Source organism: Rhinolophus sinicus, linkage group LG10 (assembly GCF_036562045.2).
Source record: "Rhinolophus sinicus isolate RSC01 linkage group LG10, ASM3656204v1, whole genome shotgun sequence".
Taxonomy (NCBI): domain Eukaryota; kingdom Metazoa; phylum Chordata; class Mammalia; order Chiroptera; family Rhinolophidae; genus Rhinolophus; species Rhinolophus sinicus.
The window spans coordinates 94,351,030-94,367,008 of NC_133759.1; the positions used below are offsets into that span (position 1 = coordinate 94,351,030).

The 15,979-nt window shown below is 46.4% G+C and overlaps 1 protein-coding gene across 3 annotated transcripts in view; it reads left to right on the forward strand.

The window, feature by feature from the left end:
• CYFIP2 (cytoplasmic FMR1 interacting protein 2) overlaps nt 1-15,979 on the forward strand; it is a 111,341-nt gene that overhangs the window by 69,170 nt on the left and 26,192 nt on the right. For all 3 annotated transcript variants that reach the window (XM_074313846.1, XM_019740295.2, XM_019740331.2), the window contains 3 exons: nt 7,086-7,229; nt 8,539-8,629; nt 9,735-9,865. In XM_074313846.1, the coding sequence (XP_074169947.1) occupies nt 7,086-7,229; nt 8,539-8,629; nt 9,735-9,865 (366 nt within the window). The remainder of the gene's footprint in view (nt 1-7,085; nt 7,230-8,538; nt 8,630-9,734; nt 9,866-15,979) is intronic.

A 15,979-nucleotide genomic window follows, 5' to 3' on the forward strand; every position in this document is an offset into this window, starting at 1 on the left:
CGGTATATGGCACTGGTCAAGACTCTTATTCTCTGTGCCTCCATTCCATCATCTGTAAAGCTGTGGGCTTGGGTTAGATGGAGTGGCAGATAGACGACATAGCACTGGCCCTGTCCAGTCCTGAACCTGGGGCGGGTTTGCTAAACCATCATGGTACTTGTGCCAGGTTAGTTTGTGTGTCCACCCCCTGCCCCAAATTCAGGTCCACCCAGAACCTCAGAATGTGATCTTATTTGGAAATAAGGTCATTATTAAAATTAATTAATTGAGGACCTCAGAATGATCTTCTGCTAGAGTTAGAGGGAAACCTAAATCCGATGACTTGTATCTTTATAAGAAAAAAGGAGAGGGAAATATACCCACAGAGAGACACAGGGAAAAAGCCATGTGAAGACAGAGATTGGAGAGATGCTGCCACAAACCAAAGAACATTAGGGGTCTTTAGGAACTGGAAGAGGCAAAGGAGGGTTCTCCCCTAGAGCCTTCAGAGGGAGCGTGGCCCTGCCAGCACCTCGATTTCAGGCTTCTGGCCATCAGAACTGTGAGAGATTAAGTTTCTATTGTTTTAAGCCACCACGTTTGTGGTAGTTTGTTACAGCAGCCACCGAAACTAATACACCACTCCTTCCAGTTGGGCTCAGAAACACAGCCTCAGAGTTCTTCTCAACACAAGCATCCCAAAAAACTGCTTATCGGTCAATCAATTGGAGGAGACACCAGAAATAGAAACTGTTCACTTTTCCTGGGCTGGGTGGCCCCCAAAGTTCCTTTTCTTCCAAGAATCCTGACCTTGCTTCCTTGCCCGTTTCCATTTCCCACAAAGGTATTATCTACCTCTGAGATCCCACCTCTTCCTGTTCCCCTCAACCTTAAAAGACTACATTGCCACCATTCTCTTGGGGAGCCCACAGGACATGTCTGAAATAGATAGTAAAGTCCTGTCATCTTCAGCCACCAAGTTTGAGATAATCTGTTACAGTAGCCCTAGCTCAGGTAGATTCAGACCTGAGTTATTTTACACAAATTGTGTGTTTTTAAAAGTCAGATTTTTTTCTTCTTGGTTCTTGGCCAGAGTATCCAAGTGAACCCCTGAAGGTCCCCTTGTGAGTCACGTTAGTGATAATCAAAAAGTCACAAAGAGCTGCCTCCTGAGCCACAGACCCTCCCCTGGCCAAGGGTCTGTATGAGACGTGGAGTCGGAATGTCCAGTGTCCCTTGATTAGACGTGCTCTGTGGCTTTCCCGTAGCATTCCGTCTTCCCAGGGGATGTCTAAAGCCTGCTGTAATGTGTGCTAATCGTGACTTTCTGCAGAACACAAAAGCGTCCTCTCCACAGGAAAGCCAGTGCAGTAGTTTGCAGGTGCCTTTTGAAAAGGTTATTTTGAGGAGAATGAAAATACCAGAGTTGGGGAGCCTGTGGAGTGATGAGATAAAAGTCGGCTTTTGCCACAGAAAATGGGAATTTATTTTTAATGTTCCTGGATGCCATTTTGAGCACCAGGCTTTTTATTTGAGAAGTTGAGACACTCAGAGAATGTGAGGCCTAGAAGTTCTCTGGCTTCACAGATCCCCAGGGAGGGGATGGCATCACTCAGGCCGTGCCCCTGACTAGTGGCACTGACCTAGGGCTCGTCCTACTCCTTTGGGCCGTTGCCCTTTAGCAGCAGTGCCCAGAGGAGCCAGTGCAGCCCTTGGCGAGTGAGATAAATCGTCTGAGGATACTTGCCTCAGGAGATCACACCCCAGCCCAGCTCACTCTTTTTGCACCTTCAGGGAGGCCCCTCTGCAGTGTATCCACGTTGTAGCTGTGGGGCCAGGTGGTCCCTGGTTGGTTTACACTAGGGATGAGTTACTGCCAGAGGAAATCAGCCAAGAGCGGGGTCTCTGTGCCCTTCCTGAAAGCGGCAGAAAAGGGACAGTGTGAGGGCTTGCCTCAGTCCCAAAGCTGATTGACACCCAGGGTTCAGAATGCAGACCCTGAGATCCCCAGGCTGGGTTCACATCCTGTCTGTGACCTTGGACAAATTCCCTCCCTTTTCTATGCCTTGCTTAACTCTTCTGTAAAGGGCAAACCTCAGTAACACCTGCCTTCTAGTGTTGTTATAGCAGTGAGATGAACCGTGTTTGCATAGTGCTGACTGAGAAATAGTAGCCATGATTATTAACAAGAAAAGGGCAGTGGGTCAGAGCCATTTCCTGAGTTTATCAGAGCTTTGTCAAGAGGCTGTAATGAGCAAGGTTTGCTCCCTTGTATGATGCTCCCTCCCCTTTTGTTTTAAACAGTGTATATGCTTATTACACGTAAATTAAAGAATATAGAGAAGTTCAAAGGCAGCCGTCAAACTCATACAACTCAGAAATAACCATTGAGAACATTTTGGTGCATTTTACCTGTGTTTTCTCAGTGTACCCATGCAACAATTCTTTGAGAAAGGCCCTCTTATCACCACTGCCCAAAGGGGGAACCTGAGGCTCAGAGAGGTTAACTAACTTGAGCATTATCACACAGTGAGGCTGTGGCAGAGCAGTGCGCCAAGCCTAGGTCTGTGGGTCCCCAGAGCCGGAGCTCCTGGCTGGCCTCTGATGCGCTGCCATTCATCTTGTCCCGTTCTGCAGTCAATAGTGAACACCAGCTCTTTGCCTTGTGGTTTGCTTCTCCTGAGAGGTCGAGACCAGACTTCACAGCGTAGTGGATTCCAGAATGATGGGAACAGGCAAGGACCTAAAAGAGGAGAGAGAGAGCCCAACCACCTGAACGTGGCTGACAGAAGCAGGGAAAGCAGCAAACACATTTGGACAAATACAGTCAACATGTGTTTCATCTTCTGGAGTCAGGAGTCTCGGGTCCAAGTACACCTGCATAAGAGCTCTGTCACTTCTAGTTAGGGGTGATGTTAAATGTAAAAAAACCTTTAACAACTGGTTCAGTAATCAAAAATCGTATGAGAGTCTAAACTTTAAAAATGTATTCTCTAAAGGAATTTATATGGAGGCTATCGTACAAACTGCCTTCCAGGTGATATAGATGGTGGCACAAACCTTTCTTTCAATTATACCACTAATTTCCCCAATAAATTTTCAGTCTCTAGAAGCTGTTGGTGTGGTCGTCGCTAGCTAATCGATGACCCTGCGTGAGCCATGATTTGGCCTCAGGGAAATTCATCAAACTCCTGCAATACCTTTGCCACTAGGGCATAGTCCTCAGGTGCTCTGCTGCAGCACGCCGGTACCTCCCAGCTGGGTCCATACCTGGGTGCCAGCTCTTCCCATGTGGCCTGACCAGGGGGGTGTCTGCCTCGGCCCCACTGACAACACCAATAGCAGTGCCCCCCTCTTTGCTGTTGCCACCTTCCACTCACAGGCTCCACGGTGTTATCTACCCACCATCCAGAAGAATTCTGTTACTTTGGCAATTGGTACACGTGGCAGGGTATCATCTTATATTTCATCTCAGGCAAGTCACTTCACTTAAATGCCCCACTTCTAAATGGGGATGATTGAAGCTGCCTTACCTGGTATAGTAAGCTGATAATGTCCTCCCTCCCCCACCCCCCCCAAAAAAATCAGGTCCTTATCCTGGAACCTGGAAATGTTACTTGATTTGGAAAAAGGGCTTTGCAGAGGGTATTAAGTGAATGATCTTAAGATAAGATTATCCTGGATTTTCAGGATGCATTCTAAATGCCATCACAAGTATATTTAGAAGCGGAGGCAAAGGGAGGTTGCACACATACAGAGGAGAAGAAATCTCAGCAGAGACATTTGAAGATGGGAGTGAGGCAGCCACAACCCAAGGAATGCTGGCTGCCACCAGAAGCGGGAAGATGCAAGGGACAAATTCTCGCCTAGAGCCTCTGGAAGAAGGGTGGCCCTGTTGACCTGAGTTTGGCCCAGTGATACTGATTTGGACTATGGCTTCCAGAATTATGAGAGAACAAATTTCTGTTGTTGCAAACCACCAGGTTTGTGGTCATTTATTACAGCAGCCACAGAAAACGAATGCGCCTGGGCAGTTATGAAGGAATTATGATGTGAAAACATTAAAAAACCGAGAAGCATCGTACCCTTGTGTATCATCCTATTCGGTTATTTACAAAGTCATGACACTGGTTTCCTCCAAAAATTTTGGCATCCCTGAGTATTATAGTATTGATATGGTATCTCTGGACAGGAAAGCTCGCTTCCTGCTCTCCCTCTTGCCTTCTCCAAAGGATGCAATTCACAAGACAAGAAAGGAGGCACATCATCTCCTGAGGTTTCTACAGCGACTGCCTCGAGTCTTTCAGCCTCTGAGCTGAGAAACCTAGAAGGAATCCAGATTTTGGAGCCCAACCCTCTACCTCACCAGACATCAAGAAGGGATGGATGGACACGTCAGCAGTTTTCCCTGTGCCCTAGCAATGGATTTGAACCTGTAACTCAGGATCTATCAGTCCTTTATCCCGTGTTACCCTGAGGCCTTTCTTGATGTTGCTGTTTTTATGTTTTTCTTCATTCACCTGTGGTGACTTCAGAGCTTTGAGCTGCAGCTCTCTCTCTGACCTGAATTACAGAGCTGCATTTGTGTTGATGGGCTGATGATATTCAAATTGCTAAAGGAAATTAGAGAAATTGTAACTAAAACAGGAAATTAGAAACCGTTTTAATTCCTCTTGGGATCTCTGAAAACAGTAATTGTGATTCCAGAAAGCAGAGATGCAAATTGCTTGCAAATTCAGTTTGCCAACTAAATAAGTCTCATTGTTTGTAGTAGCTGTCCTGTGTTTACAATCTGGGGAGAGACAGAAGCCTTATGACTGAAAGCCCATATACCACACTTAGAAATGGTTTAAATGGTAACTTCTATGTTATATATATTTTATTATCACAACTCTTTTTAAAGTCCATATGCAAATAATATTGTAGTGCCCAGGATCTGCCAGATCAAACTCACCATATTTTTTCTCTCATTAGAATACTGTTCTGCTTTATTTAAAAAAATGTGTCTCTATGTCACACATTAATAATATGGGTCTGATTCCTGAAACAGGATTGTTTATTTCTTGAGATCTCATAAAATTGTGTATTTTTTGTGCGTTGCAGATTGTGCAAGCTGGTTCAGCTTGACTTTAAGTGAGCCATCTTAAACATAATTAGTTTCTAAGGCGGGCCTCTGGGGTTGTACCTCAGTCAGTTAGCAGGATTGGTTCAGCGTGAAGAGATTTGTAGCAAGTTCCCCATGTCTCAAGTCATGACGCATTCCTGTTTTTCTTTGCCCAACCTCAGAAAATGCCCAGGCTCCCATATTCCCACATTTTCTCAATAGGGCCCAGCCTCCTATTGAGCCAGCAGGTCAGATGGGTGCCCTCCGGGGGTGTGTGTGCATGCACTTTTCAGCATGTGTGTGTTTTCTCTTGCATGGGTGTGGTGTATTCTTTTTGGGTGGGTGGGTGAGGGGTGCTTGTTTACTTCAAAGGATTTGAATTCCGCTCTATTCATGCTGGTCCCTCCTGAGCTTGGGCCATCAACTGAGGCCTAAACTTCTAGTCTAGACCGGAATCCAAGACAGATGTAGGATCGTCAAGATGCAGACTGTGTGCATTGAGTGGGTCTATCGGGGGGATTTTTTAGACCCTTGTGTGCGGTAAAACAATTCCAAAATTACTCTCTTCTGCCTACAACTGGGGTGGGATGTTGAACCCTATGTGTAATTTTATTTGTGCTTGCGGGAAGTCCTAAGGGAAACTTGGTACTGGAAGCTCCGTGGGTGGGTGTGAGGGTTAGGAAGACTGGTAATTCTGATGACCCTACCAGAGCTTGTACCTCTGAAGCGAGCATTAGTCACATCTATTCCAACCCTCGGCCCCAGGCAGGTTCCCTGCTAACAATCCTATGCTGTATTTCCCAGGCTTCACTCAGACGCTTGCAGGAGTGAGAGCCTTTGCCCAGCGGAGTCTGTTGTTGGACAGCTCCCATATTTATAATGTAAATATTGGGCAAAGTCTGCATTTTGGGTGCATTTCCCAGCTATGTCTTCGGTCACATCCCCATGTGGGATAGCCACTGTGTTGTGTAGAATGGTACCCTGCCTATCCACTCCCCTCTTCACATTCAGAGAATCATGACTGCTAGGGGAAACTGGACCAGGAGTGGGTGTTCTGATGCCTCACAAATCCTTGCTTTGAGTGGGTCCTCCAATTGTGTTCTTCATGTATCCTTGCCATCAGTGGGAACTACACGTGTGATGCTTGTTTTGTAAAGTTTAGAATAATCCATCTGTACTAAAACATACTTAACGCAAAACCTAGACTGAACCTCATTAAATCTTCCCTCGGTGGCTCCAGAGCAAGTTGAGAATCTTGCAGCCCTCCAAAAGCATCATTACAGTTCCTATTTAATTCATGTTGGTTTCTAATTAGCCAACTAATAGAGAATTTTAGCTAATAGACTATCAGATGTGGTCTTCCCATATTTGCAGGGTTTGTGTTCAAGATTTTTACAGTTCCGGGTAGGAAAACTACGCATACATTCAGAACTAAGCTTTGAAGTGAAGGCTTATCTAAAAAACCAGGTACAGTTTATAATAGAATTCAACTCCCAAAGTCCACCATCATAAGTAGACAACATGGACTTTGGAATCTGACTTACCTGGGTGTAGATCAGGGCTCGGTTACCTGTGAACTGTGTGGCCTTAAGCAAGCTACTTAGCATCCTGAGCCTCAGTTCCCTCATCTGTGAAATGGGGCTGAGAATTGTTATCCATGTGTTTGTTATGTGGATTAAATGAGAGGGCCTATGGAGGGCTTCGGGAAGCCTGGCATGAGGTGCTCTGTGAGTGGCAGCATTTCAAAACAAAGTCAGTCCTTTCTCCTCTTCCACCAGGGAACCGCTGCTCCATCTAATGACTTTGTTCCATCCAGGGGCCACTGACCGCACCTCTTTCCATGGCCAGCATCTTGCAAACATATTCACGGGGTGCCCAGTGAGAGTATGCAGATGACATCAGGTTTCCATCCCTTCTATCAGCAGAATATCGCCCACTAGGATGCAGGCTGGCATCCATTTAGTGCTCAGCTGCTTACTTTATCCCATCCTCTGTTTTCCAGCCTCTCAACATTGCCTACAGCCACATCTACAGCTCCTATAGGAACTTTGTGGGGCCCCCTCACTTCAAGACCATCTGCAGACTCCTGGGTTACCAGGGCATCGCCGTGGTCATGGAGGAACTGCTGAAGATCGTCAAGAGCTTGGTAAGGGAGGGCCTCACTGAGGCCTGGGACATGCCCAAGTGGGGTGGACAGGAGCAAGATCTGCTGTCACTTTTTAGCTGGCCTGTAAAATCAAGTCGCAGGCTCTGTGTGCAGGAAGCATCAGGGAATCCTTTGCTCTCATCCCTTGGTTCCTCTTACCTGTCACTCTTAGATTTCTGTGCTCCTTCTGACTTGTGCCATGCCTCTCATTTTCTGACCCTGAGCTCACTCCTTGTACTTGATACTGAACTCAGCGATTCCGATGGTGACCTTTAGGGCTTACCACTGACTGCTGGTTCTCCTCTCCTGTGCTGCATTGTCTAATTTCAGTGTGGCAAACCCATGACACATGCTACCATTTTCCCCTCCTGTGCCCACTGCAGACATCTCCAATCAATCACCAACTTCTTCCCCTTGGGATTTCTGGCTAAACACTACTGCCAATGTTGCACTGGCCTCATGGGAATTCTGTATCCCCACTGTATCCCTTTACCACCATCCAGGGGTAAACAGGAAAGTATGGTAATTGATTAATGATGTCTGCCTTGGACACAGAAATGATAAATGTGCTGTGTATTTTCCATGCTTAAATTAGATAACTGTGTGTCAGTCTGCACAGTTCCCTGGCCCCATTTCATTTTAGCTCTTAGTCTGGATCTCACATAAGCACCTCAACCCCCAGGCAGTACACATGCCTAGAAACGTCCCTTCTGAAAGTTCGTAAGCCCAAGGGAGTAATGAAAGAGCTCCCTTTTCTGTCTTATAAAGGCCCATTTTCCCTTATAAAGAGCACCGGGGCTGTCCCCCACCTTCCGGGAGAACCTGCTCCATTCTCTCAGGGAGCAGTGCCTTACTCTCTTAGCTCAGGCTGTTATAACAAATATACATGGACTGGGTGGCTTAAACAACAAGTGACTATTTCTCACAGCTCTGGAGGCTGGAAGTCCAAGACAGGATGCAGGCATGGGTTCTGGTGAGGTCCCCCTCCTAGTTCATAGATGGCTGCCTTCTTGCTGTGTCCTCGCATGGCAGAGAGAGCTAGTCTCTCTTGTATCTCATGAAGGTACTAATCCCATTCATGGGGCTCCACCTTGTGACTAATGACCTCCCAAAGGCCCCACCTCCTAATACCATCACATTGGGGATTAGGGGTTCCACATATAAATTCATGAGGGGCACATTCAGTCCATAGCACTTACCCAAAGGTCTCGGCAGAACCTCCATACACCCCAGTAGCTTAGCATTCAGCCCCAAGATACACATACGCAGCAACAGTGGGTTATTTCATGTTGTACTCTTCTCTTACCAGCTCCAAGGGACCATTCTCCAGTATGTGAAAACACTGATTGAAGTGATGCCCAAGATATGCCGCTTGCCCCGGCATGAGTATGGCTCCCCAGGTTGGTGATGGGGAACCAGGAATAGGGGGTGGCGGTAGGAAAATAACCCAAACCCATCCCATGGTGGGGAGGGGGCTCCGGCCATCTACCTTGGAGTGTTTGCTTCTCTAACATGCCGACAAGCTGGCAGAGCTCTGGGGTTGCATCCTCCCTCTGCCACTAGCTAGACAGCCTGGAACCATTTTTAATCCCTCTGAGCATCGGAGCAATAGTATCGTCTTCCATCAGCAAAGGTAAATGAAGCCTGCAGGGCTTGCCTCACAGGGCTGCTGGCAAGGTGAAAGAGGACTACAAATGGGAGCGCGTTTAAATAATGAACAGCAAGGTTTACTTGTAAAGGTCTTTGTTAGCTCAGCACCTCTAGGATTCCTTCTTCCATTTGCCCAGTTGGAGAAGGCTGGTACCCCAGGTGGCATTTCTAGAGTGAGGAAGCAGGAGTTTTTGGCACTCAATCTGTGAGCAGAGAAATGATTCTTTCATTCACTTACAGTGAATGAAGCGGGGACTGAATCTGGGGCTTGGGGAATGCAGACAGATGGAGACTAAGAATTTGACACCTGGTGTGTTTTTTCTAAAAATAAAGATGACAGGTGCGGGGTCGGTGTGCTTCAGAATAACAAAGGGCTTGGGCCCAAAGCTCTGGTTTTCAGTGTCAACTGCCCCTCTTGCTAGCTGTGTGACTTAGGACATGCCACTTACCCTCTCTGAGCTTCATGTGAAAATAAGAGTAATAGTGCATAGCTCATGGTGTTCTTATGAGCATTAAATGAGATATTGCAGAGAAAGTACTTAGCACAATATCTAACACTATAAATAAATGTTAATTTCTGTCATTATTTGGAATTCAGGTAACTATTTAGAGGGACTGGGAAAGACCTCCGGCTGCTCATTGTGCATATGTGTTTTGTCTTTTCCCAAGAAGATTTGAGCCAGCCTCCTGAGCTTTCTCCCATACTGAGCCCTGAAAGAAATCTCACCCTGGGCTCGCAGGTTTGGCTTTTTGCTGTCCCAGAGTCACATGTGGGGCTGCTGCTCAGTTGACACTTGCCATAAACCCGGCTGAGCCATGTCACCTTCCCACTGACAGTTCCCCTTCATCCCCCAGGGATCCTGGAGTTCTTTCACCACCAGCTGAAGGACATCATCGAGTATGCAGAGCTCAAAACAGACGTGTTCCAGAGTCTGAGGGAAGTGGGCAATGCCATCCTGTTCTGCCTGCTCATAGAGCAAGCTCTGGTGAGTCCTAGACCCAAAGGGATTGGAGCACCCCAGGCTGGGAGGGACCCCCTACCCCAACCAGATACCTGAGGCCCCTCACTGCGCCTGCCCAGGGCTCCCTGCAGCATAGATTCGTGCTCTTCCAGTACGGGCTTGCACTACTTCTCCGTTCCATCTCAGACAGCCCTGGCCATTCGACTTCCCCAGCTCTGCCTCCACTAGCTGCCAGACCATGGCCATCCGTGGGAGTTTTAGTTTTCCACTCACTCATTAAACAAATAATGACTTTGTGGCTGCCATAGGGCAGGCTCTGTGCCGCGGGGTGTAGCAGTAGCCAGTCCCTGCCTCGTGTCCTGCACCGTGGTGGGGAGAACCGTGTAGAACAAGTATTTACACAGAAATGATGTGTATACAAGTACAATGAGTGCCGTGAGGAGCGAGGGCAGGGTCCAATGGAAACCTAAAACCGAGAACCTGGTGTGGTCTTGCAGGTGAGGGAGGACTTCCCTGAGAAGGTGACCTGCAGAATGACCAGGAATTCGCCTGGTGGAGAGCCGGGGACAAGTGTCCCAGGCTGAGGGAAAGAGCATGTAGTGTTATCTTGAGTTTGCTGTGATGGGAGACAGAGATTCTGCCCTGCGGGGGAGTGTAAAGGCTGAAAGGCGAGACGCATGTACAGCACATACTCGCACAGTAAGAACTAAATAGTTGGTCGCGGTCTCATGACGAGGAAAAGCATGCTGCCCGGTTCGCCCACCTCTCGGGACCACACAGAACCAGTGCGCTCTTTTCCCCACCTGACCGTCGGTCTACACTCGCCAGCCCTGGGGCTCACCACAGAGCCTCATTCTCCACGCTCTTCCCAGCACAAGCCATTTATCTCTGCTCTCCTCCGTGCGTGGTGTGCACAGGTGGGCCCAGCCCTACCTGTGTGGGGTCACTGGTACCACTGGAGCCGTGGACGTGACATTGCTCTGGGGAGACATAATCCTCAGGAGGCAGCGGGAGTATGACGTCCATTCCTGTATTCATCTGTCCGTCCATGCGTTCAGTGAAAGGGGATTGACAACTCGCTCGTTGCCAGGTGCAGTTCGAGGTGGTGGGTAAATGGCCAGTGAACAAGAGAGACAGATTGTTACTATTTTTATCCCGGAGAGGGAGGTGGTTGAAGAGGTAAACAACCAAAGGTTGAGAATACAGATGGTGGTACGTGCTGTGAAGGAATAAATAGGGAAATGGGATAGAGAGTGCAGGGTGTTGGGAGAGGTGTGCTGTTTTTGGAGAGGATGGAGCTTGATGCCTTTCTGTAAGAAACAGATAGAACCCCGGAGTGAGTTAGAGTGAAGAGGCAAAGGGGACAAGGTAGGAGCTGAGGTGGGAGAGGCAGGTGGCCACAGTTCCAGGGCCTGGGGGCCACTGTAGGAAGCCCTTAGAGCACTGTGAGATGGAGAGAGAGGGGGTCTGATTTATGCTTTTAAAGACCCTTTTGGCTGTTGGGAGAAGAACCAGCTGGAAGGTGAAAGACAAGGCTCTTTGGAGTTGTCCACTCCAGGGGTCGTCTTGGAGGCAGGAGGCACATGGAGAGGGCAGGGAAAAGGAAGGAATTCAGAAGGAGGTGGAACAAAGGTGGAGAAGTGAGAAGAAAGCCGTAATAGCAGGAGCTCAGAATAGGAGCCCAAGAGGATTCTTGCCTCCCGTCGTCTATGTGACCTGGAGTGAAGCAGCTTACTCCAGGCCTCAGCGTCCCCATCTCTACAAGGAGGGACATGTGCCAGCTGCTATTTCAGACCCTTCCCACCGGAGAGTCTCGGAAATGTGCAGTTTTGCCCTTTCTCCATAAGGAGTAATTGCCTCTCTGTTCCCCTTTAAATGGATTCTCAAGACAGCTAAGTGTTCCTCTTTATGGTAACAGGTTTTTAACACGGTTCAGTGGGCCTGGGTTGCTATGGCAACTTAGCCTTCAGAAGTCACAGGGATGAAATGAGTAGGAAACACTGCTCTGCTCAAGGCCTCAAGAGCATGAGCTGCTCCAGGGGCACCAGGAGGAGTGGAGGTGGGGGAGGGTGGGCCACCGAAGCCTTACTTCCTCCCTGTTTCCTGTTTGCACCTCCTTTCTTGAGGAACTGTGATCTGAGAGCATCAATTAAGCTTCTCCCGTAACAGACCCTGAGAGGCAGATTTTCAGTGGGGCTACAAGGAAAGGGAAATGTTTCTTAGGTATACCTGCCCGAGTGGCTACTTACATATATCACTGAGGACAACAGACACTCAGGATCAAAGACCTTCAGAGCTGAGAGAGACCCCAACAGTATATATGTTTCAACCCCCTCAATTCATAAGTGAGGAAATGGTGAACCAGAGAGGGGAGCAACTCACACAATACATCAGCAGCAGAGGTGGAAGAACGAAATAAATCATAGGTTTCCAGTACTGTTCCCAGTCCTGGGGGATGTGAGGTGGACACAAAGCAAAGATCAGAGCTCCCCAAAACTAAGTACTCTGGTTTCTACCCAGACAACTAGGGAAATCCTCATGCTAAGACAACGCTTTCTGAGATTAAAATGAGGCATGAGCTTCCTGGAGCCTTTTACTTTCTGAAGCTAAAATTACATAAATATTGAAATGACATCAATTGTTCTTATTAAAAAGGGGAACTAATAGCAAAAAAGAAATAAAAAATGAAAGGAAGGCGCGAGACTTAATGGCCATCCATAGGGGAAGGACTCGGAAGCAGTTAAAAAGAGTAAGATACTAAAGTAGCTTTGTGCATACCAAATAGAAAATGGTGAAAGACATCACATTGAGTTGTGGGGGGGAGCAAGTCCCAGGACAAGACACACATTACGATGTCATACATGTAAAATCAACAAAAAAATAAAAATAAAACCCACAAAAGATACTGCATTGAAAAAAAAAAAAGCTAAGAAAAAGCAAACCAAATAGTTTAGTCATTTTCTCTAGGTATGAGGGAGGGAACCAGGATTAGAGGTCAACAGAGACTTTAGCTGTATCTGGAATATCTGATACTTTACAAGGAAAGTATATTCACGGACAGTATATTTGAACTAAAAGTACATTTAAAAAACAGAAGTAGTATTTGCATGTAATAGTTTTAGGCAACCTTGGAAGGAAACTGAAAAGTACAGAGTGAAAAGTCTTGTGCCCATTTTTCTTTTGTATCGCCTGTCTTTTGCTAATAGATTGGCCGAGTTCTTTCTGGTTGTGAGTCCCATATTGGTATATATTCTGCAGATACCTTCTCTCATTCTGTGGCTTGCCTTTTTTTGTTTTTAGCAGAGATTATTAATGTATCATTAATTTGTAGATGGAGGGAATATAAATTGAAATGGTGATTACTTAAACAGAGGTGTACTTCCTTCTTTAAGTTAGGTACTTATAAATGTTTCTCAAAATTCAGGGTGCAATACTAGTAACAGAAACACGATACCTGTGGAGTGAGGTGTTTGTTTGCTTGGTGCTTTTAATTAAGGTCTAACGAATATATAGTAATATATGGAGCATGCAGTATTCTCACTGCTTAGTCTAATTAAATCATCCTTTTCACTGTGGATGGACATTTGAATTATTTATAGTTTGAGACTAGTCTGAATGAAGATGTCATGAATATCTTGTACGTTTCTTTTGGTGGATGTATGCTCTTTCTTTTATTGGCTAAATACCTAGCAGTGCAATGACTGAGTCAGTGTATAGACAGATGTTTAGCTTTAATAGATACTGCCAGTTTTATAAAGTGGTTGTACCAATTTGTTGTCCCATTCAGCAAGGTATGAGAGTTTTAATTTCTTCACATCCTCACAAACACTGGGATCTGTCCGTCTTTTCAATGGTAGCCATTCTGGTGGATGTGTCATGATATCTCATTGTGGTTTGTATTTCCCTGATGACTGATGACGCTGAGCCTGCTTTCATATGTTATTGCCATTTTGACAGACTCTGTTGTGAAATGCTGTTCAATATTTTTGCCTATTTTTGAATTGAGTTATCTTTCTCTTATTGACGTGGGGGTGTTATTTATATATTGTGGATACATGTATTACAAATATATTCCTTGTCTTGATGAACAGACGTTGTTAAGGGTTAGTGTACTGATCAATTTGTTTCCTGTATGGTCGGTGCTCTTGTGACTTACATGAAACCTTCACTACTCTAAAGTCATGAAGATACGTTTTCTTCTCAAAGTTTTAGAGGTTAGCTTTTCAAGGCGTAACAGACCTTTAAGTCTTACATCTATCTGGAATCAACATTTGTGTTTAGTGGGAAGTAGAAATCTAATTTCATTTCTTGCCAAGTTGTCCCGTTACCACTGACTGCAAACCTTCTTCTCCCCTCTCTGCAGGGGTTAATGCTGTGTCTGTCGTTTACCAAGAGTCCACAGAGGGTCTGGTCATGGCAGACTCTTAAATATTTGTTGAGTCTAATCTGAAATGAATCAGCATTTCTTAAGTATCTGTTTATCAGTCTGTTATGTATTTAAAGGACATACTGTCATCAATGACAAGTATTTCCTGTAGTATCTCGTCTCCCGAGAAATCCTAAGGTGGTCATTAGGGAAATATTATTCCACAGTCACGAAATTTTTGTTCAAATTCGGTGAGTTTTTCGAGCCATCAGCCCATTGTTTGTTATGCCAGCAGGCACCAGGAGAGGGCCCTATTCATTCACGCGAGTGAGGGAGGGCCTGAGTCCCTGGGAAGGAGACTGCCCTTCTGTCTGCCTTTTACTGCGAGGCATCCCACCGAGGACTTCAGACTGTCCCCTGCCTGTGACCCTGTTGTTTATTTCTTGCCTCCTCCTTGTCATTGAGTGGGCCACAGTCACACACTGGTCAGTCATGAGAGCATTACTTCTCCTACAAGAGGAGAGGAGCGTCTAGGCTCAAACTCACAGAATCGAATATTGCCCAGATCTGGGAAAGCCCAGAGACCATCCAGGGCGGGTGTCTCAACCTCCGCACTATGGACATTTGCTTGTGGGGGCTGCCCTGTGCTGTGTAGGATCTCTGGCAGTATCTCTGGCACCTACCCACTAGATGCCAGCAACACCCTCCCCAGCTGTGACAACCAGCAAGGTCTCCAGGGACTGCCTCCGGATATTCCTTTGGAGGACAAAAGCTCCCCCTGCTGAGAACCACTGATCTAGTGCAATCCCCCATTTTGCAGATAGGAAACTGAGGCCCCAAGAGGAGACAACCTTTCCAGGGTTACAGCTAGTGCAGGAGTCGGGGCGAGAATGCGGGATCCTTACGGTTGGCATACTTAAGAGCACAGAGCTGCCTTACTGAGCTCTGCAGGCGGCTGTGTTGGGTTTTGTTTTTCATTTTTGTTTCAGTTCCAGCTCCACATCTGGCCCCTTTATCTCCTGCTTTCACTGTATAGTCCCTCTTCTTTAATTTTGTTTTTCTTATTGCATAACCGAGAGAAATTCATCGCTAGGAAACCCAGAGAAGCAGAAAGAAGAAAACAAAAACCATATTGCCACACTAAGATAACTGTTGTTCACGTTCCAAAGGATGTCCTACTAGATGTTTTTATGTTCCGGCATATTAATATTAATTTTTCTCATATATATGTTTTCACTTTGTTTGGTTATGAAAGTAATATTTACCAAGCTAAGAAGAGTGGTTACCTCTATGGGTTGTGATGGGGGTGGGGGCAGGGGATATAAGGGCCTTTTGCTTTTTACTTTGCCCTCTAAATTATTGATTGAATTTATTGCTGTAAATGTGTGTTGCTTTTGTCCGTTAAGAAGAAATACTCTTACACTTAACAAATGTACACAATCCTGATGCACAGGAAGTGAAAAAGTAAAAGGCCAACCGCCATCTCAGACCCTCCTCTGTATTCCCACCTGTATGTGACCCGGGATTATTCAGCCCATCACCCTGAGAAAAGAGTCCCCACCTACCCAGGCGACGCATTCTGTCTGTATGCGAGGCACCGTCAAGGAGTGCTCCTTGCTTTTTGTGTCTGAGTGTTTGCTCCAGCCCAGGCCCAGAGCCCAATGGTGCCCTTGGTTGAAAATGAGCCAGGCTTTGTGGAAAGGAAGCAGCCTGACTCTCAGTAGTACCTTTCCTTTCCATGACTTTATAGTTTTTGCGTATATGAAAACGTG